This window comes from Sitodiplosis mosellana, unplaced genomic scaffold (assembly GCF_009176505.1).
Source record: "Sitodiplosis mosellana isolate CC-2019 unplaced genomic scaffold, AAFC_SMos_1.0 Smas_scaffold_61, whole genome shotgun sequence".
Lineage (NCBI taxonomy): Eukaryota > Metazoa > Arthropoda > Insecta > Diptera > Cecidomyiidae > Sitodiplosis > Sitodiplosis mosellana.
Genome location: NW_022595303.1, coordinates 1070603 through 1092595, shown reverse-complemented (window position 1 = coordinate 1092595; position 21993 = coordinate 1070603). Strand labels below are relative to the sequence as shown.

The 21993-nt window shown below is 36.8% G+C and overlaps 1 protein-coding gene and 1 long non-coding RNA gene across 2 annotated transcripts in view; one reads left to right on the top strand and one right to left on the bottom strand.

The window, feature by feature from the left end:
* The window catches only part of LOC129570602 (calcium/calmodulin-dependent protein kinase kinase 1), a 103896-nt gene extending 82192 nt beyond the window's left edge, over positions 1-21704 (bottom strand). Inside the window, exons 1-2 of the mRNA XM_055450276.1 lie at positions 21386-21704; positions 17920-18369 (exon numbers count right to left, since the gene is read on the bottom strand). Of these exons, the coding sequence (XP_055306251.1) occupies positions 17920-17938 (19 nt within the window). The 5' untranslated portion in view covers positions 17939-18369; positions 21386-21704. The remainder of the gene's footprint in view (positions 1-17919; positions 18370-21385) is intronic.
* LOC129570605 (uncharacterized) lies at positions 2511-21770 on the top strand. Its single transcript, XR_008688140.1, has 3 exons — positions 2511-4038; positions 19904-20179; positions 21632-21770. It is a non-coding gene; the product is annotated as an uncharacterized LOC129570605 (long non-coding RNA).
* Positions 21771-21993: the final 223 nt, after the last annotated feature.

Sequence of the window (21993 nt, the reverse complement as noted above, 5' to 3'; positions counted from 1 at the left end):
CTCATCGGAAACACAGCCTCATCGCATTTTTCCATTCGATTTCGCACATATTTTGCTCTAGTTCTTCAATGAAGCGCAAAAAAAACACACATCTGCATCATATCAATATGTATCATTTCTCAACAACGGCCGCCAACAGATTGATGATATAAACAAACGAGTTTTTTTCTTTCTTTTTATTGCCAAACAATAAATATCAGCTAATGATAACGATGATTTTTCAATCATTTACACTCCGTTCTGTTCGACATTTCCAATGAACAATTTAACACACCGATGAGATGAGAGAGAGAAAAACACATTAATCTATCATTTCAACGATGTTTACACACATTTGGTGCCCAATCAGCGGATTTTTACGTCGAAGCCAGGCGTTTTTTTTAGCTGTGCTTGGTGTGTTGTGTTTATAATTACTGAAACTCAGCAATTTTCTTCCCATATTTATCTCGCGTATGTGTCATTCCACACCCAGATTATGGTGATTTACAACTGACGTAATTTCATTTCTAACACATTTTTTGAGAGATTAACAGGACAAAGGTCTGTCGTTATTACGAACAGAAAACTATGGAATATTGATTATAACGGGCGAAATACGTGATAACGAAATATGGAACAAACAGGAAGGCAATGAAGCAGAGAAGAAGAGGGAAAGAGTGAGAAAGAGAGCACAAACATATGGGTAGTGAACAATTATTCCCGGAATATCAAAGCTCACCGTATAACATGAAAACATACATCAATTCGAACAAATATAAGAAAATTCAAGTTTGATTAGTTTTTCTTGGGAAAAATTGCCATTTTTCTGCTTCACTCTCTTTTTGTTGATCGATCGATTTTTCTTATTTTTTTTTTCTTCTTTTTTCATTCTTCTTAGAAGTATTTATTTCTTCTTAGAAGTATTTATTTCCACAGAACTGTGAAATGAAACGAAAATATTGAAAATTCGCCGAATTTGGGCTTCGTATTTTGTGAGTTTAAAGTAAAAAAACTCGCTTAGTCACTTCCGCTTGCTTCCACTTTGCATAGAAATTTTGCAACGACAAGTGAACCTTCGCTTGAGTGAATGCTAGAGTGAATGTATCGGTGATACATTGTATTACTCCCATATTGAACTACTCAAAAATTTGATGCTATAAGGAAAGAAAATCATTGAAATTGATGAAAAATTCTTCGAAATCGAAAAACAACCCTCATTGAAATGTCAAGCCCGAATTTCAATGCAATTCCATACAACCACTGAATTGCCTCAAACGTCTCATTGTTGATGCTAACCCGTTCGTCCCCTATATAAAGCGAAAGTTTTGTTGTATTCAAAAACGTCAATGCAAAGTTCAACGCTGTGTTGAATCAACACACTTCGGTTGATAATTTATTCGCATATTTTCAACGAAAAATAAAATAAATGCAAAATTTAGCATTTTTGATAATATTCCGATGATAGTAAGTCTAATAAACAGATTGTGCCGCATCTAAAAATAGACGCGCTTGATTAAACGTGTTTTGTACACACATTTAAATAGAAAAACAAGCGAAATTCTCCGTTCTTTTTTTTACACTTCTCTATTTTGTTCGCTATTTTCCATTCATTTTTTTTTTCATTCATTTTATTCTTTCTTTTCAATGGTCATTTGTTGATTTGCTGCGAGAGAATATGCGAAAATTGGTGTTATCAAGTGAATTGAGCAGTTAGTTGAAGATACCGGTGAATGTTTACTTTGATTCATTGAGTGTTTTTAATGGATTGACGCGATGAATAGAAGAATAAAATTGTTTATGAGATGCTAATTTGATCACGTATAACAAATGTATTCAGCAATTTAAAAATTGTCGCATAAATCGCGTCCATCAACAAAACTGACTTATTCTCACCTTAACCAGTAGGCGGAATTGAACAAACCCATAAATAGTATTCTTACCGTGCTACATTTTTTATCGTCGCTATGCATTATGCAATGAATCACTTAAATTTCGTAAATTTGTCATAATCAAATTAGTTGAAGAGTTTTTTGCCCCCTTGAAACGAAATTGTCGAAAATACATTGATGTGCGTTGGTTGGCGGTGAAATGATGCGCCATTTCAACCTATCACATGTGTGATAGCCTTCGAAAGTGGCCCATAAATGAGATTCATTTCTCACAACAAACAAAAAATTGAAGAAAAATGAGTCGTATTTCAAATTCAATATCTGCCAAAGCCCGAGAAGTCGATTGAATTGCGGCGACACAGGCCGCATACTGTGTCATCGACATTTGATCTTTTTCGCTGCGGTGATTGTTCGGCGTGTGAATTGATTTGGGACTTTGTTTGTCGAAGTGATTTCGAAATTCAATTAAATTTAGTGAATTTGCGTTTAACAGCTTTGAAATTCACGTGTATGTTTTTATTCTCTGTCGTTGGGTCATCAGTCTGGCTCATTATCATGTACATAAAACGAGCCGGAGCCATTATTTAATCGACACAAAAAAAAGTCGCGCGCAAATAAATAGTTTTTAAATTGAATTAAATTTGTGCGACGCGAACAAGATATTGTATGTCGGAAGAGTATAAAAGTGGCGGTGAAATGGTGATAAGGCAGTCAGTTGTAAAGAATCATTGCTACTGTTTAAAACCAATCTGTTATTGTTTGAGTTTCGTTGCTACTGTTGTGAGAATATTCAAAACGGAGACGATGTTGTTCAATATTCGAACGTTGTTCGTGGTGATTGCGTTGATTGTGATTGTTGCTGAAGCGCGACCAAAACCAGATCCACAAGTTTTCGACGAACAAGAACTGATAATCGAAGAACTGCCACCGCTTCCCGATGATGATGTACACATCGATGCTGATTCGTTCCCACTGGCACCTGATGTACCGCCAGGAGTTGGCGGCGTTGATGACTATTACATCCGAAAGTAACAGCCTTTTTTTACCGTAAACACGAGCTCTGCATTCGATGTAGTGCTGAACATTTGGCGTGATGAAGCCGTTTTTTAGCTTCATTTATTTAATTCAGAAGTCTTTTTTCACTTCACTTATTTAACATTGGAACTGTGGCCGAAATTCTGTGCATTTCCAAGTGAATTTTTAACGAAATCAATAAAAATTGTCCAATTTTTTTTTTGTAATCTTTAAATCGAGTTATGTGTTGTTATTTCCATTCTGGTGTGTGGTTAATCGAATTTTCAGAGCGGAGTGTTTCAAATGACTTTCAATTAATTGCAGCTCGTCAAGGGGAATGATGTGAATTGAACAGTCGTTGAGGGAGATGAAGCCAGTTAGAAAGCCAGATGAAGTGAGTTTTGAAGCGAATGAAAATGGGTCGAAAAGGAAGTAAAAAAAAAATGGTAGGAAGTGTGTGTTGGAGCTAGAAAACTCTGTCGATGTTGAAGAAATGAGTTGAAATTGAAAAAACAAGAAAAAGTAGCCAATTTCGATGTGAATGCAAAACAATTCCGAAATTGAATTAAAGATGACCGAGAACAAGTTTGAGCCAGCCATTACAAAAGTTTTTTTTTCGAAAAAATCATCATGATACTATGAATACTTCAGATGGAATTGACAAAAATGTTGTATATAGTTTCTCTATTCACCACTCATTAAAAAATACTCGCTTCGGTTTTTTTTTCTCATGCAAAGTTCTTTAGAATTTCCATTAGCCTCAACCAAAATTCAATTAAGCAATGGACCTGGATGGAAAAAAAAAACCTTCTGTTTTATGGATGCAACCAAGCATGGCTCATATAAAAACGACAACATCATTTTTGCCCATAAAAGATAGATATACAGTTCAGCCAGGGCATACGTGTTCATTTGTGTGAACGATGTGGAATTTTATGAAGCCAACGCAAGGCATTCGTTTTTCGTATAATCATGGGTATTCATAGTGAAGACTCTATTTAGACCGAAACATGTGCTGGATAAAAACAATGTGATACACATTGCGAACGTCGAATGCTTTTGGTTTCGTACGTGTATATGTGTGTGCTTCCTTTGCTTGCTTTTTGTTCGTTGAGAAAATCGGAAGCGGTTCGGTTCGGGTATCACTACGATGCACGTAAATATTGTTTAACATCCTAATTGTATTATTATCAATGCTATTGTATTATTCTCGCTGTGCGATCCAATTCGTGCTGCTAGACCATGTGTACTAATTTCATTTTCGCAGTATCCGAACGAAGGTACATGGTGGAGTAGAGGCTGAGGCCGCACAATTGTCAACAACACAAAATCTAATCCATGCCAGAGAACACTGAACACATACACACACACACATACTCTGGATAATTGTTAATCCTGATTAGAGCGTAACAAGAGCAATGGAAATAAAGAGAGAGAGAAAAATTGCGGTCTTGAATAGAAGTGGCAAAAACATGGGAAATATTGTGACTCGAACACACAACGAATGCATAAGACTGATATGAAAAGCAGTTGCTCTTGTTTCTGTCGTCTCACACGAATACGTGTTCGTGATGGGCACAAAAATTTGTTGATGATTTATTTGCGCCATTCTCGCCTCATCCTCACTCCATTCTCGCTTGTTTCTTTAGAACATTCTGCGTGTATGTTTAATTTCATTGCTATTTTTATCTATTCTCAAACATAGAACAAGTCTTTCTGTGGCTATTTCTGATCGCTTTGACCGTTTTGTTTTTAATATTATTTCAAGCTTGGACAATTAAATTATTTTGTCTATCAATACCGATGACTGCGAGGCACGCGAAGGAAGAGGAAGAAAGAAAGAGAATCAGAGAAAGAAAAGAAGAGAGAGGGAGAGGGACACACCGCAAACGTCTTTGATCGATGCTTTGAATTGTTGCCATACATGATTGGCATCGCACAAACATTCACCCAAAACCGAAAATATCTTTTCGTAGACGACGACAATAACAACAACGACGAACAAAATGATGTATTGAACGCTTCTTTTCAAGACCTCTTTTTTTCTTCCACGTTTGATGTTCGACACAGACAACGATGGTTAGAAGAGAAAGAACCATCAATTATTAGCATTGTTGTTGAGCAGCAACTGAAGAACTGTCTTGGGTAAGAACCGAGCAGCACAATTTTCCGCTTCTAACTTTTGTTTGCACAACATTTTCATTTATCACGGACGCCCCATGTTTTTTCGTCCTATTTCGCTTCTTTCGCTTCCAATTTGCTCCTAACCTCGAACAAGTGGTCTCTCTTTGTTTCCACATTCGATGGCATCTCTGCCAAGTACTCTATTTAGACAATGACTCCCGTTGATCGATCAATAATCACAATCGCATACACAAAGTGTACGCATTTGATAACGAGCAATTCGAGAAATGCCAACCAAAACAACGTAATTTTCGTGTGTGCTAACAGTGTTTGCCAAACACAATACGTGTATTGACACAATAATCAAATTGAAACTGGTTTTTACCGCCGATATCCAACGGCAATTTCTTTTGTTACGATGTGTCACAGTCGAACAATATTCAATTACACGGCCGGCGGTAATGATTCTCAGAATCAATTTTGAGCTAAATTTCGAGAATATGTCAAGATTCTTTCTTGACTCAAGAAAGTGTCAATTTTGTATGAACAAAATCGAAATGGACGGTATCCATTGAACATTTGTCACTAGAACAGAGTTTGTGTCACAAACCATGCTCTATTGTGAGTTTAACTATTGAAGTTTAGTGGATCACGATGAAAAGGAAAGCGATTAGAAATGTGTACGATTTTCGAAACGTATAAAAGAGTCATTCATTGAAAGACTATTGTTTGAATGGTATCGGAATATGGATGGCTTTGGTAATATTTTCATTTTCTAAAATCTATCGCAACTTTTTCGTATGAAATACTTTACTTAGTTCACGATAGCTCCGATTTCACTCCAAAAACCGATCACAGCCGGCGACAGCAGGCGTGAGTGATGAATCTAAAGTATAAAGATGGAAAAATCCGAAGTATCCAAAATCTTCCAAAACATAAAAAACCATCACATCTTCATGCGAAAAATGCGCCAAAATCTTAACAGTTTATGATTGCTCTTCATTTTGAAGTCTCTTAAAAATGGAGCGATGAACAATTGGTTTGAACATTTACTGCTTTTCAACTTTTCCCTTTACTATCTGCAAAAAAAAATGAAGTATTTGTTTAGCTAAGAACGACCACAAAAAAACTCACACGCAAATATTTGCCCATATGTTGTTTGCACATATTTCGAGATGTGTGCTATGCTTTTGTGGCGAATGTTCTGGGATGTTTCGTACAAATTTTTCGACGTCGCGTGCAGTTTGGCTACATTCTGTACCGCACTTTTTATGCTGTCTGTATGGAATATAAGACTTGGCATTTTTTTCAGTGTGTTCAACGGTTTAACCAAAAATATAGCATGCTTTCATGTTCAGTGGTAATTTTTCGGAGTTGAAGCGCATTTTTCCATTCAAGTATGACGGACGGTTTTGGAATATGATACAATCGTATGTTTATTCATGGTGAGTATGAGAAATGACTCTGAATGCGCATGAAGCTCTGGTGGCAACCACCACATGGTTACAGTATCTATATCAAAGGTAATTTTAGCCCTTTTTCACATACAAACACACACACACATTTTCATTTTTTTTCATACATTTTACGAAACCAACAGAGAATTCCGTTATAACATTCATTTCTTGAGTGATATTCTGAAACTTTATTTAGACTATTTTTAAGAAGAATTATTTTCTAGTCCTTTTCCAATAGTTTCCATTTTTACGTTCTGTCTCTTTTACTCCTTGGAATTTTCATTTTTTTTGCATTTCTCCATTTATAGACCTTGAGATTTTGGAATTTACAGAGAAGTAACCAAATTTTTCCATAAAATCCGTAAAACTCCGTGAATATCCGTAAAATTCACTGTTAATAAATCCGCAAGGTTCATGATTAGATCTTAAAAATTGACTTTTTTATGCTTGATGAAATAAACTCTTGGAAATGACCGCTTCAAAACTGAAACTCTCAATCTTCTTTGGTTGATTTAAAAATTCCGAATTTCATCCAAAGACGATATGACATGCAAATTATTGTTTAGTACCACGCAAAATACAAAATTCAGTTCACATGCTCACTATCATCGTTGCTTTCCATTTTTCTGCTCATATTTCCTAATAACATTGATCCAAACGCTGAATAAGATTCGGTTTATCAAATTCATTGCAATTTGGCAGTAAAATGTTTGAAATAAAATTTGGCTTCGTATTTATGGAAAATGCCATAAATAGCTATCAAATTTGGCCGGAATTACGTATCTTCCCAGATTGCATGAAAATGTAAGCTTTGGATACATAAAAAATATCCATGATTTATGTTCTAAAAAAAAATGAAACCCATTCCAAAGTTGCATGCGTCCAAAAGCGAATGAACGAACGTTGCCACAAACCGCATCACCGCAGGAATCTCCTGCACGGCAAAACTTATATCATCTGGTATTACTCGCTCGTTGATATCTGATGGAATTATCGCGCAGCTGTGAGCACAACCAACGTAAACGAGATACTTTGCTGCTGCAATTTCATGTAAAATATCCAATTTTACAAAGAATCTCGAAATTGGACTGAAGAAGCAACTAAAAAAACAGAATCATCGTTGTTTAGAGCTTGACTGTTTGCTTTTGCCAGGCAACGCCGGAGAAGGAGAGAGGAAGAGAGAGAGGCGAAACAACGAAGATAGAGAGAGTCGAAAAGAGAAAGATAGTAATACCTACTCAACGGATGAAAATGTGAACCTTGACGATGGGCTCCGTAATGCTGATTACATTGATAAACCAGTCCAAAGGCATTCTTAACGCCGGAATATGTTGGAGAAATTTTCCATTTTGAGCACAAATTTTGCCCTACAATCATTATGGGCACGTGGTTTCAAGGCGACATGTGACCATCAAAATATTAAGTTGATGTAAACTTTCGAATGTTACACTCATTCTCTTTGCTCGTTAGGTCAGTGGTTGTCAATATATTCGCTCTCTTTTTCTTCCTTTATTTCACTCTTTCACTTTCTTTCGATAGTTTTTCACTTTTCCCCATGTTCTCTTCCTCCTTCTCGTTCTGCCCTTTCCTCTTCTTCTTTCCGCTCCCTTCGAATCGATTCTCATCACATTTATTTTTGTTTGTTCTATTTTTCGAGCTTTTCAACTGAAAATATATATATCAGTTTCTTGTTTTGGCTCGTTTTGTTATTCAATTTTTCTCTGCGTTAAACCGCTTGGACTCAACGCACCGAATAAAATTGATTGTACAAGTTTACTTTCATTCTTTCTGTCTCCCTGTTGTTGTTTCCAAGTACACCGATTCATTCAGCCGTGTTTTGAATTCAATGCAAAACTTAATTCGCTTAACAATATGAAGCCTGAAAATACCGACGTACCAACATTTTTAACGTATACGGTACTTAAAGGGTGTGTCAATAAGCAGCTTTTGTTTTCCATTTGCCGGCATCAAAAAATGAAATTTACACGCAGAAATTTGTTGATATTTTCGCTCAGATTTTATCGGAAAATAATGTAAAACTGAAAAATGCGAAATTCAGCTTTGCTTCGATGTTTCGTCAAAAAATTGGTACTTTTGCATGAAAACGAAGCTTCTTTCAGAGCTCGAAAGCTTTTCAGCAAAATCGATGCTCCCTTAAAGACATCGATGCCCATTCAAAACATCGATGTTCCATCAAGACATCGATGTTTCTTTAAGAAATTGTTAGACTTCAAGACGAAAAAGTTTACTTCAAGACGAAAAAGTTTACTTCAAGATGTTCCAAAAATACGCGTTTCGTTCATCGCCACGAAAACCTCATCGGCTTTTCATTCGCCGAAATAAGCGTGTTGTTCAACAAAGCCGCATCATATTTTCCACCCTCATTTCGATGGAAAAACAACTCAAGTGTGTTTTCATTTTCCGTCCATAAATCAGTGAACCATAAACACACTTGACATGGCCCATGTCACATAGCGTCTCTCGCTTATCGACGCTAGTTTTTCCGTTAGATTTCCAAGAATTCGTCGGAGCAAAAAGTCCGGTCGGTGTTAAGTCATCAGATTTGGATAATCATTGAATATAACAGCTAGAAAAGTCGCACGTCATGCAGCTTCAGGCAAATTCATTGTTTTTAGCTAGGAAGTCTTAGACTGCCAGTCTATGAGTCAATTAAAGCCACTTATTTATATGACGGTTTTGACAAATTACGTCAAGGAAATGCCATCAATTGCGTCACGGGCGATTAGAAGGCATTTTTTTTTTCTTGGAGAAAAAACGAGCGATCAACTTTTCCTGCAACAATTTCCGATTTTTCTAGTCATGTTCTTAAGAATACACGTCACCCGTTAAATTCATTCAGAATCGCCATAAGGCACAATTTGATAGGAACAAACGAAGAATGAGCTCGAAATTGCTGTGAGCAAAATTATGTCGAAATTGAGATAAAAATGCATGAAAAAGGGAACATTCTGGAGTTCAAAATTGATAAATATTGACAATTTCATAGAAATTCCAATGAAAAACCCTTTTGTTTTGGCTTCTGAAATTGAAGATGATTTTTCTTGCTTGTAAGTGAGAAGCTCACGAGACAAGCTCGGAGCTCAAAAAGGTTGGCTACGCTGTAGACGGTTCGGTGTAACACGTACTCGAAGCTTCAAAAAGGTGGTTTCGAATCTAAAAACGGTTCTGAAAAAACTGAAGCTTCTTATAAGACTTCGTCTCTTTCTTCTATTATTACCATTCACGAACTGGAACACCTTGCATGGCTACGTGCACAATTCCAAAAAAATAAATTCATTTATTTATTGATTGATTCATCTATATTTTTTGCAATTTTTCGCCTTGAAGAGTTTTTTTTCTCTCCAATATTCGTCAGTGAAACAAATCATTAAAGCGACGAAAAAAAAATCATGGAGTTGATGAAAAACGAGCTTGGTTGAGAAGCCAAGATGAAAGAACTGGAAAATTAAATAATATTCAATTGAGGCGAGAGCGTCGTTTGCGGAGGGATGAAAGCGATGCAATTGTATGTTTCTTTGGAACGAAGTGAATTGAATGTAATGCGACTCTCGTGGCATTGGATGTCATTAGATTGGAAATAAATTCGTCTGTAAAATGTAACTCGAGTGGAAAATGATGGTGGTTTTCGAATGTTATGGAACAGAAAAAATCGATGCTGGTTGTTCATTGCGCAGCATACATGTTATAAGCATTATCATTATTGAATGAATGTTAGAATTGCGATAAATACGGTTCAGTTTCGGAAGGTTGGTTGCACTTTCGGCGAAAGACTTTCTTGTTGTTTTTCTTAGCACTCAAATCCGTATGTTTCGTCAAGCTGTGCAAACTTTTCGACTACATACAAACTATCATTATCAGGGTTCAACAGACGGTTGGCTACATGTACGTTCGCAACAGCTGTTACCCACATCCAACAGGAATGTTGAAATTTTTCAACATTTCGAAACAGCAAAAGCATGGCAAAAGTTCACAACACTTCACATGCGTGCGTATCATTTAGAAAGAAGCTCGTTATCTATTTTTCGCAAGTACTTTTTTTGCGACAAATGCTGACATTAAACTTTGCCAGCCATCGTTAGTATAGTTGCCAAACGATAAATGTAAATTGTCATCCGATTCGCAGAATGGGAGAAAGAGAGCAAGCGATAGAGGAGGAATGGGACAAAGAGAGCAAAGACGAAAACTGTATGGGAGAAAGAAGGAAAGGAGAGAGGTGGAAGGGAGAAAGCCAAAAATCAAGAGAGTAACCATAAAGGAATAAGCGAGTTAGACTGGTGAGCAACAAGAGATATATCTCTAACTGTACACATACAGCCGAGAATTAAAGCGTAAGCGAGATTGCAAGAGAGAAGAAGAGGAAAAGAGGCGAAAAGATGGAGAGAATGCGAGCTCAAAGCGATTTTCAGCATGTGAAATGCGATATTTGACATCGATACACACGGCTAAGTTTGTGAATGTGCGTCGTTTTGCAATTCGCCGTGGAAAAATGAAATTTTGCAAGAGAAAATTGGCGGTTTGCTTTGATGAAACTCAAGATTTCGTCAACACTTCTAATGCGGCAAAATTGAAATTCAAATTAACATTTACCAACGGTGCGGTTTTTATTCCGCTTCACAAAACTCCGCGCCGATAAGCGATGCTACCCAAGGCGATGCGCGGGTGAAAAAAACCGCATCACAAAACAATGAAAACATAAATTATGCGGATTGAGGAATAAAAATGGAATTTTCAATACAAAAAACATACTTTTACGCACGTTCGTCACTCGTCTATGTGCACAAGTGAAAACTTTACAGAAACAAAGTAACAAATCACGTTTTCCCCATTTGTTTAAACCTTTCTGTCGAAAATTGGACTTTGATAGAGTTTTTAAGCCGCAGCTGCTTAAAAAACGATTTGCTTAAACAAACGATTAAACTCTTTATAGCAAACGACTATCTTCCAGGGTGGATTTTCCAGCAAATGACTGCTTTGAATTGAGTAAAAACGGATTCGGTAACGAAAAATTGTCCAAGTTTCGCAAATTATCATCTTCATATCTTCATCAGTTTTGCCGATTTTTTTTGTTGCTTTCCGTCTGACTACGCTACTTTTCGACATTCTTTTGCAAAGAAAAAGGATCGCAATTTTGATAAATCAAAATATTTCAACTGAGAACTCAATAAAAACTTTTCGTGGAGTTAAAATGAGCCGATTTCACAGTATTTCCGGTATCAACTTGGAGTTGGGAAGCAAAAATTGTATGAAATATGACTAAATTTATGGGAATTGATGATCAATTTGGTATATAAACTCGAAGCTACGATGAATTAACCGCCAATTTTCGATGTTTTGCAAAGAAAACACATGAAAATGGCTAAGCAGATTGTAGAATTGCTCGAAAAATCGTGGAAATTGAATGATATTTATGGTAATAGTAAACGGTTTTAGCATATTTTCGTGGGTTTTCGGGTCATTTTATGAGAAACTTTGTTAAATTTTCAATATTTATTAGTGAAATAAGGTAGAAAACTTGATACTTTTTGTCCTGATTCAGAGCAATTCCAAACTTTTAACTGATGCTTAATGTTAAGTATCTGAAATGGCAGACTTTCCAATATTTTTCTCTGAATACATGGCAATTTGAGCTATTTCTGCTCAATACCTTCCTGGAAATGAGCGAAAAAGGAAAAGTCCTGACTTTTGAAACCCATATAAAGATTTGGGTTCGATAAAACTGCATTTGCTATAGGCTGGCAATGCCAACTCAATAAGTTTAGGTTGGCAATGCCAACTTCGCATCGAATGTGAAACTTCAGTATTGGCTACAAACAGAATTAGCTCGAAATAAATAAATCCTCATGAAAAAGGCATTTGGGGTCCTCAAGGAGGAATTACATTTATTAAAACGTTTTTCTCTTCCGAGAAGCTCACGGCGAGAATTTGAAATTTTCATGTATTTTCTTTTCAAAATCGAATTCCCGAATGAGAAAAAAAATGTCGCTTTCATCGATTGGATGTTTCGACGAACTATACATTCTATCGTATGTGTGTATGACTCACAGTGGCTGTGTGATATCGATTCGATTGTGAGTGATGGCATTACGTGACCATATTCAATGCAACCATATCTATTTTCACAGCCGGTTGAATGGTGAGCATTTTCCAATTCCGAATCAAACGGCACTTAACAAATCCTGTCAAAGAGAATGTTTGGACGTCATCGAATGTGAGTCCTTCATCATTTAAACTTTCGTTTATATTCTCTCTTTTCTTCGCCCCATACGGTGCATAAAATATAACGATAATTTAGTTTGACACTCCACACACACCCATTTCGATTAAAAAGGGTATATGTAAACGAAGTATGTGCCATGCCGCCTACATACATCAAATTAACAAAATCCGTCATCAATTTTTCAAAACGATGCCAATTCATGTGTATCACCGCTATCTATAATTCAAAAATGTTCCGTTGTTGACATTCATAAATGATGATTAGGCGTAAGTGTGTCGATAGTCGAAATAGTGGAATGTTGGAAATTCTTGATGTACGGCGACGTGTGTAATGGATTTAAGATGTACTACTTAGCAACTGTTTTTTCGTTGCTCCGAATTTCCATTGATTGTAACTTGAAAAATGAGTGCTTACAATAGACTTCCGGCAGGTTCTGTCTCTCTGTGTGTAAAAACACGTTGTAAAATTGTGTTAAAATGGAAAACGACAAAGTCCTGTCCTTCTTCCTTTGCTATCGATTTTTTGCTTTCGCCTTCTTCGTCCATGTGACTCGAAAACAACGCACCATTTTCATATACACACGCGTCGTAGTTACACAATGGTCTCAGAATTGGAAATGGAGAGCGCACTACCAATAGAGAAAATCGATGTGGGTTTGTAATCGAAAATCAACAGATGTTTTTACTTCTCGTAAAAAGTGGCCCATTTTCGGGTGGGTACATGACCGACCGACTAAACGATAATCGGCCTTAATAGCAGCTACCCTAGATAGAAGCTCTCGTTCATGCTAAAAACCACTTCGGAACTCATTTTAAATTTAAATGTAGCGTAAAAAAAGTGTGTTGGCCGAAAACAATTCTTTGACAGCCGTATATGCGTGCTTTGCTCCAGCTCTGCACGCGCTTGAATTTTCAATGCGAATCGATATACAGAGAGATTGAAAAATAAATAATGTGAGTGATAGACTGGGAGATATAAAGAGAGGCATTTTTTCGAAGAAATTGAGGGAATTAAAGAGCGAGCGAGCGAGACAAAGAGGGAGTGAATAAGAAGGGACAGAGACAAATAGATAGAGAAAGATGGATTGAAAAAGGTATGAAAAATGGAAGGAAATGAAGAGAAAAAGCGAAAGCGACACCGAAAAGCGCACAGTCTGGAGCTAGAAAAAAAAAGTACGTACGCATTAAGCAAATCAATAAACTAGACCGAAAATTCAAGACAATGAAGAGAGCGAAATGTGGATTCATTTTGTTGTTGTCGCTGTCAGCGTTTCGATGGTGATATCGGTTTCTCTCCGTTGGAGTTGTGCCAAATTTCGAATTATTTGTGTTACTTTGATGAAAAGTGCGCAATTCCATGGGAATGTGTGCCTGCAGCAGAAAAAGGGATTTATACCGCATTTTTTTTCTCTTCTGTTTCTCATCGTTGTCGCAGTACAAAAGCTTCATCGTCCGATGCCGTTTTGCTTGAGAGCATCCCTATCGAAATGAACAGAGCAAAAAAAATGCTTAAATTCCGCATTGAAAACAGCGCAGCTCCGATTTCGTATACAAACAATTGCCCCATTTAATGTGTTGCTGTGTGCAAAAACCAATAAAAACGGTTTTTTAATGAGAGAACAAAAATGTTTGGCACAATTCCCGGTGATTTGTTTGCGTAAAGTTGTTTCCAGTCATTTAAAACAAAAGCGATTTGAAGCGGTTATTTTTGTTCGGTTACAATGATACACGTTCAAATACACACACGTTTTCGATGCCTTAGTTTTCGATAAAGAATGTGTCGGAGTGGCTTGTCTATGTCACACACACACATATATGTATTCAGCAACACCGAGCCTTTAGAGGAATCGACAAAATAAAAATCGTGTGTCAGGACAAATGAATAATGTTCCAAAATTGCGTACGAACGAATGTGATAAAACATACAAATTTCCTGCATTGCTAAATGTATTCGTGTGAGTTTTATGGGATTCGCGTAACATAATTACGACGTGGATGGTCACGTTTGCGTCTCTCTCGCTCTCCGTTGGTGCACGGTATTTCAGTCAGAATGAAAACAACGACCAAATAATTTATTACGCATTTCTTATGGGCCCATAAATCCAGCCGCAGCAGCAACACAACTCCGGTGTCTATTTAGCAATACAACCGCTTGAAATTACGGAAAAATGCGTTCGGAAAAGACAAAACAGAATTACCAAACGATTTTGATGATAAATCAATAAAGTCTTTCTCACATCGAATCGAAACGCATTCGAATGACGCTGATATGACCGCTTGTTTACATATTTTATGGCAACTGCTGATTGACCTGCCTGTTGATGAGCCAAATCGATGCCAACGAATGCGCTTCATTACGAGAGACACGCTTTCCTATTTACAATTTCCATTATTCCGACGAATGAGAAGAAAAAAAAACCAGAGTGCGCACTAAGTAAATTCACCTGATCAACTTTGCCTGATTACTACCCGTCATTATTGACTCATCTATTTCGTCGAAACAGGATGACGCGCCCATAAGAAAATGAAACACAATATTTTCTTTCTACTTGCTTAATAATTACGTCGTTGATTGCTGATAAGGAAGTTCTTATTATCCCATCAAGCATTTTCTCATTTGTTTTGTATGCAATAGCAAATTGCGATAAGACGCAGATCGATAAATTCACAATAAATAGAAATTCCATTTTTTTTCCATCACACAAATATTGATTCCAATTTTCCCCATTGCCACGAGATATTAACCCGGTGTTTACAAGTCATTATGTTCATTTCGCTTCGAAAAGTCATCATTTTAATTGATCGCGTCATTATTCCATTTGTTTGTAATATCTCGTTTGAATTGGAGCGCACAATATGAGGATTGTGCATTTGACCTATTTTCAAGACAAGTCAAGCTTGTTGTTTTTTTTCTGTGTGAAAATGTCAGAAATTCGGCATGTGTGGGTATCCGAATGAGAAAATAAGGCAAATGTTTCGTGTATGAAACAAATCGATATACATAAGAAGCATTCCATATAACTTAATACGACTGTTTCAGCGGAAGAGCTGTGCATATGTCAAGTTTCACAGTAGTGAATGTATGGGAAGTGGGCGAAAAAACCATTTAATGGTTGTAAATCAAACGAAGCAAGCAAATATATCGCTTCCACGAAACGATTGTTTGCCGAGTTTGGAGAAAGACAACCCGATAACCTTTGATGACGGACAGGAAAGAGGGTGAAGTATAGAAAAAGGGGTGGTAAGGGAATGGGAGAAAGTGAGAAAGGAGGGAATGAGGTAGCAAGAAACGGACAAAAAGCTCAGCGAGATAGGTAAGGGGAAGTAGATGAAAAGTAAAATGAAGAAGGGAAATCAAAAGAGACCTAGGAGAGATAGAGAGTTACATAGAAGAGACAGAGAAAGTGTTAGAGGGAATCGAAGAGGAGTGAAGAGAAATGAAGAAATGTGAAGAAAAGTGAAGAAAAGTGAAGAAAAGTGAAGAAAAGAGAAAAACACGGGAGAAGAAAGCCAAAACGAGAACGAAAAGCAGTGAAAGCGAAAAATTGATTGAGAAGAAGAAAGAAAAAGTACGACAAACAGCGCGTGGAAGAACAAACGAAAGCAACCGACGAATGTCTAAGTTGGATCGCAACAAATATCGAGCGCGTGGCTTGTACTCTTCAGTCTTCAAATTGAATTTATGACAACACCAGGAATCTCATTAGTCCTTCAAGTGACGGTATTTATGGCGCGTTTGTGAAAATGGGTTTTATCACTCAGGTGCCACCAGGTGTGCTAACATTGGCAAACAGCTGAACTACAATCAAAATTTCACATTGTAAATTGCTATGGTTCTCTTTGTATTAAGATTTAATTCTGCTTAGTGTTTCGTCAAATTCTGAGCTTTTGTTACGTTGAGTTCTTCAACTCATTTGAATTATCCACCGGTGGAACATGAATCGAACTTGATCTTTGTCATGCAAAAAAATCGCTCGATGAAATTTATCAACATCGTTTTGTACCTTACACACAGCGCTACAAACTGTGATTCAGCGTTACGGTTATTGTTATGATTCAAACAAATCTATTTAATGCACATAATCTGGTTTTGTTAGCTGCTTGTCAAGCAAACGCTTGCACAACAACAGCAATAAGCAACAACTAAACGCACTCACTTTCTCCGGTTCGATTTAGTTTAGATCCAAGCACAGACAACACACACACACACACAGCCATTGACAATGGCTTGGATAGTAGCGTTGAATTCGACGACGACAAAAGAAGCAAACAAATTGATTCGCTTATCCGTAGTTACGGTTAGTTATAGAAGCGATGACATGTGTGCTCTTGTGCTCTCAGTTTCACTCTCTGTATCTCTTCTCGCTCTCATTCTGTCTCTTTCATTCTTTCTCTGCCTCTCTGTATCTCTTTCTCTCCCTTTCTACCTGTCTCTTGACTACAAACATCGTCACTGTCGCCGTTTTCATTTATAAAAGCGATGAAAAAAAATCATCAAATCAAAAAAGAATCCAATACATTTTGGCTCAAATCATTTCCGCTTTTGGCAGGAAAAAAAACCGTCTTTGTGTTTCGTCCATTGACACTTTGTGTTTTTTCCATCAAAAAAAAAAAGAGAAGTTTTATTTTTCCATCCGTTCCGTTTGATTGATGCGTTTTCACATGATGCGTTGTTGAACAGCAGCAACAAAAATGATGACGTATGTGTATCATTTCACAGCGAAAAACCGGGAGTCGATTTTGTTGGATTTTTATGTTTGCGTCTCGTTCATTGAACGACTCGTTCAATGAATACTTAAGCAAGGCTTTTATTTGTATCCAGCTCACATATGAGATACAAATGGATTTTCGCATTTGTTCCAAATACGGCACTAAATGACGGTACTAAATACGGCACAATTTTCGGTTCGGCAATGAGATCGAAAAACATTTCTTTATTTCGGTAGGCGGCATTAAATGTTCAAACAAAAATATCGTCAATATTTTATCTCACACGCTCGGCTATAAATAGCTGTTCATTATTGAACAACTTTGTTTTAAAATGAGCCCACCGAATATCTGTATATCGAACATCAAACTTGGTTTGAGCGAGTATGGCAAGAAATAAGATACAATAAAAGCGACCCACAACAAAAAAAAACAACAGATGGAATGAATTGAACCACCGTTTGTGATTCGCTGCTTGTGACGAGATAATAATTAAAGCAAAAGATACATACCTGAATCGATGGTTGCCATTGGCGATCAACTGTTTCACGGATGAAATTTGATGTTCTGTTGCTCGGGTCTGCGCGTTAAACTGTGCTGTGCTCATGAATTTGTATCGATTGTGCGTGCTTTGAACGTGAAATTCAGTGTTTTTTTTTCCTCCGTGAGCCCGTACCACGAAAATCACACAAACACTTAATCTTTCGTTATCTATTTTTTTTTTGACACACAAACACAATCTTTGCCAGCTCTGTCAACACCGCACCGTTTTATTAATGCAAATTTAAGAATAATTCGATTTAAATATGCTACAATTACACTTAATAGCAACGCGTACACATTGTGTGTGTAGGTTTATTTAAATACCGTTCGAGTCAAACACACGCCGAAAACGAAAATTGATGCGGACCAGTCCTATTTTACATTTATCTTCACTATCACGAACAACTGCCGTCCGTTTTCTGTTTTGTTGAAAAGAGATACATGCATGGAGAGAGAGAAAAAAGAGAAGAGATTCCGTTATTGATCAATATCAAATTGCCGCCTTTTATGTGATGAACGTGCTTTGTGTGGTTTTTTTTTAACTTCTGTCACAGCGTTTCTGCTTCATCATTTTCATTTAAGTCTATCAAAAAGGAAAACCGCCGCGACTGCGGTCGTATAATGGAACGATACAGATATGGTGGAGAGAAGGGCAGAGAAGGAAAAAGAGACATAGAGGAGGAGAGCGAAAAGTGTTGACAGCAGATAGAAAGAGGAAAACTGAGAAACATAGGAAGAAGAGTGAGAAAGACTTTGAGTATGGAATGGGAAGAAAGAATGAGGAGCTCTCACTGAGAGCCACTCAGTGCATCAGAGGTAGAGACGATTGAAATATGGTGAAAAGAAAGAGAGTAGCGATAGAAACATACACGAAACAGATAACGATAGAAATAGAGAAAGAGAAAAACAACGATTGAAAACTGCAAGAGTCGATTGCGAGAGCAAGAGCGAGCGAAAAAAAGGTAAGAGCTGATTGAAAGTGTGAGAGCGAAAGAAAAAAAGTCGTGATTTTGCATTGATATATGCAGCTATTTGATATTGATACGTGATAAAGAGGTATTTTACACGCTGCTGCCGCCGCCTTTGATACAATGAGGAGAAAAAAAATGTGACAACAAAAACCCGAACAGCCGCCTCAAAGCATGTACGGAAAAATACTCAAACTCGAGTCAGTGGAGTTGAGCGAAAGCGAAAAACCCGTTTTTCAAGCTATTTTATTCACTTTGTTGTTTTTTGTTGTTTTTGTTCAAATCGTCTTCGTTGTCGTTCTCGCTTATTACTCACACTCTCAGCCTGTTTATTTACTTTGGATCGTGCGGCCTAAAACAAGCGGTGAACTTTTTTTTATCTATGTGTCGTCTCGGTGTTTTTTTTCTTGCTTGCTATTGTGTATGATTTTTGCGTTTTATCGGCTTTTTGTCGCAATTTACGCCGAGCGTTCCGGGTTATATGCTTCAGAAAAATGATTTTATTGTATTACGTCATGGAATCTGTTGGGCTGGTTCATATGGATGATTGTTTCTTTATTAAACTGGAAATGAAACAGCTAAAATAGAGAGAGAGAGAGAAAAAGGCAGAGAGAGATATACATAGTGAAACCGACACAGTAAGCGAATGTATTCCAAGCGGAATGCAAAGGTCTAGGCCAAATGTCAAAATTTGCGTTGACCTTAGGCGATTCATTTTCAATTTTGTTTCATTTCATTCCGCTTGATTTGGATCTGTTGAGCGTAGCGTTGTTAAGGTTTCACGCCATGAAATCCAACAAATTACATTCGCTTCTTTTTTTTTGCTCACTAAGCAACTGTAAAGTGATTAATTATGGTCTTGAATGAATACAACAGAACGCAATGCGACAAGAAACAATAGCCGAAGCAAGTTACGAAAAATCAGCTGGCGACTGATGAAGCCACCATACTTGATCAATTCAATTTGGTTTGTTTTTATTTTCAGTGGGAGGGGGCACGATACGTATCGCATCGCACCATTCCGATTCGATTTTGTCATCAGAGCCCGATGATTACTCACAACATCATCACTGTTTACAGTCATTTCAATTAAATGCAATCAGTAAACGCATCAGCCATACAAAACAATCAACTGAATTTATAGAAATAACTTGCGATGAGACGAGCCAGTTGTTTTTTTTCTACAGCTTTGTTTCGAAACGAGCATTTTGCCTCAATTAAAACTTATCATTCAAAATAATCGATCTATGGCGGTATGGTGGTATGTATATTCTCGTACGCATATCACCAACAGCAAACAAACGAATTGTGTATTTATAGTCGATATGTTTTTGAGTAATTCTTTTTAATGAAAAAAATACTTTTAAATTGATGGAGTTTGGGGGGAGAAAAATTGGAAATTATACTTAAGTTCTGTTCGTTATGTATAAAGGCATAATTCACTGCTTTTACGGAGTTGAAAAATTATTAATGTTGAAATTTTAATGGCGAAGTGATGGACACTTCATGTCATAATCTTGTAAATTTGATGTAAACATGAACTTTTTAAAGGCAAATTACGTTATCTCAAGGCAGAAGTAGGCAAATCAGAAGCAAAAGCAGCAAAATTTTAGTTAATAAATAGACAATTCATAGGCCAAATGTCGGAAATTTGAAATTTAAAAATGAATTTAAGGCTTGTTTGTGGCAGAAATGATGGAGTTTAAGCAAAAATAGACACGTTTCAAGTAAATAAGACGTAATAAGACTGAATTTCAGGCAAATAGGGCTAAATTTCTGGCAAATAAGACTAACATAAGGTAAATTTCTGGAAAATGAGACAAAATTACAATTGATTCATCACAAAATTGATCAAATTTATACAAAAATAGTCAAAATCACTAGCGAATAAGGTATATTTGTGGCTAAAAATGTCAAGTTTATGGCCAAAATTATCGAATTTAGACTATAAATAACCAGAATCATACGAAAACTTGAGTCTTTCAAAATAAACTATTGAGGTTGAATGAAGCAAAATACAAGTTTTATTCGAAACAATAGACGATTGATGTAAAATCTGTTATTCATTTTAAGAAATTATCAAGTCAATGAATGAAAACAATTAGTTTTTCAATAAATTCCCACACACTCAACACAAAAATACTAGCCGTTTAGGCAAAATCTTGCATATTCAACGCAAACACCTCACACTGATGTCACTTTAGCACAGAAACAAATACCAGTTGAAACATTCATATTTTTTTTCAGCAAAAACACGCAAAAATGAAGTAAAATCTTCCAAAATTTTCCTTAACATCATGAAGTTATTTTTAAATTGATGAATTCCTCATTATTCTTTCATTTTTCGTAACAAAAACCAGTAACAAAACACAATTATCATCCAAAGCACGGCCTATTCCAGTGTTAAATTTACAATTCTCAGCGGCATAAAAAATACAACTCAAACATTATCACGTTAATAACTCACATTCAGTAAAACAAAATAATTCCACGCTCAAAAGAACCAAATTTAATTGTTAATAAAAATAATGGAAAAAAAAATCCGAAACACAAACACTGTTCTCTGTTTGTTGTTTACGCTTCTTTTGTTACGCGACACGATACACGCGAAAGTGATAGGGCTGTAGAAAAACGAACGAAAAATGATGGATGGTGCTTCGATTAGATCGCACACTCGACTAACCGATTCGATGCTTTTCTATTGCTATGCTAGACTTTACCGAATCCAAATGGAAAAGCGTACACACCATGCTGCGAGCATATTTCAACTGAGCTAAAGAGAGAACAAGCGCGAGAGAGAGAGCGCAATCGAATGGTGAGCTGTTTGTCGTTAGCAACGAGAGATTGTGACAGGCCGTACACATGCACATCGTTTCAATCCACGTACCGTGTTGTTTGTGGGCACACTCTACTCACAATGCTTTCAATACGGTCGTTTCGTGTGTTTGTAAACAAATGGCTTTGGCACAAAGTGTATACACACAGCCGAAACGGAGCAGTCACGTTGCGGCAAGCATGAGACTTGCTGACAGCATGTGCACATTCGCACATGGACTTCTCACAAACACAACTACT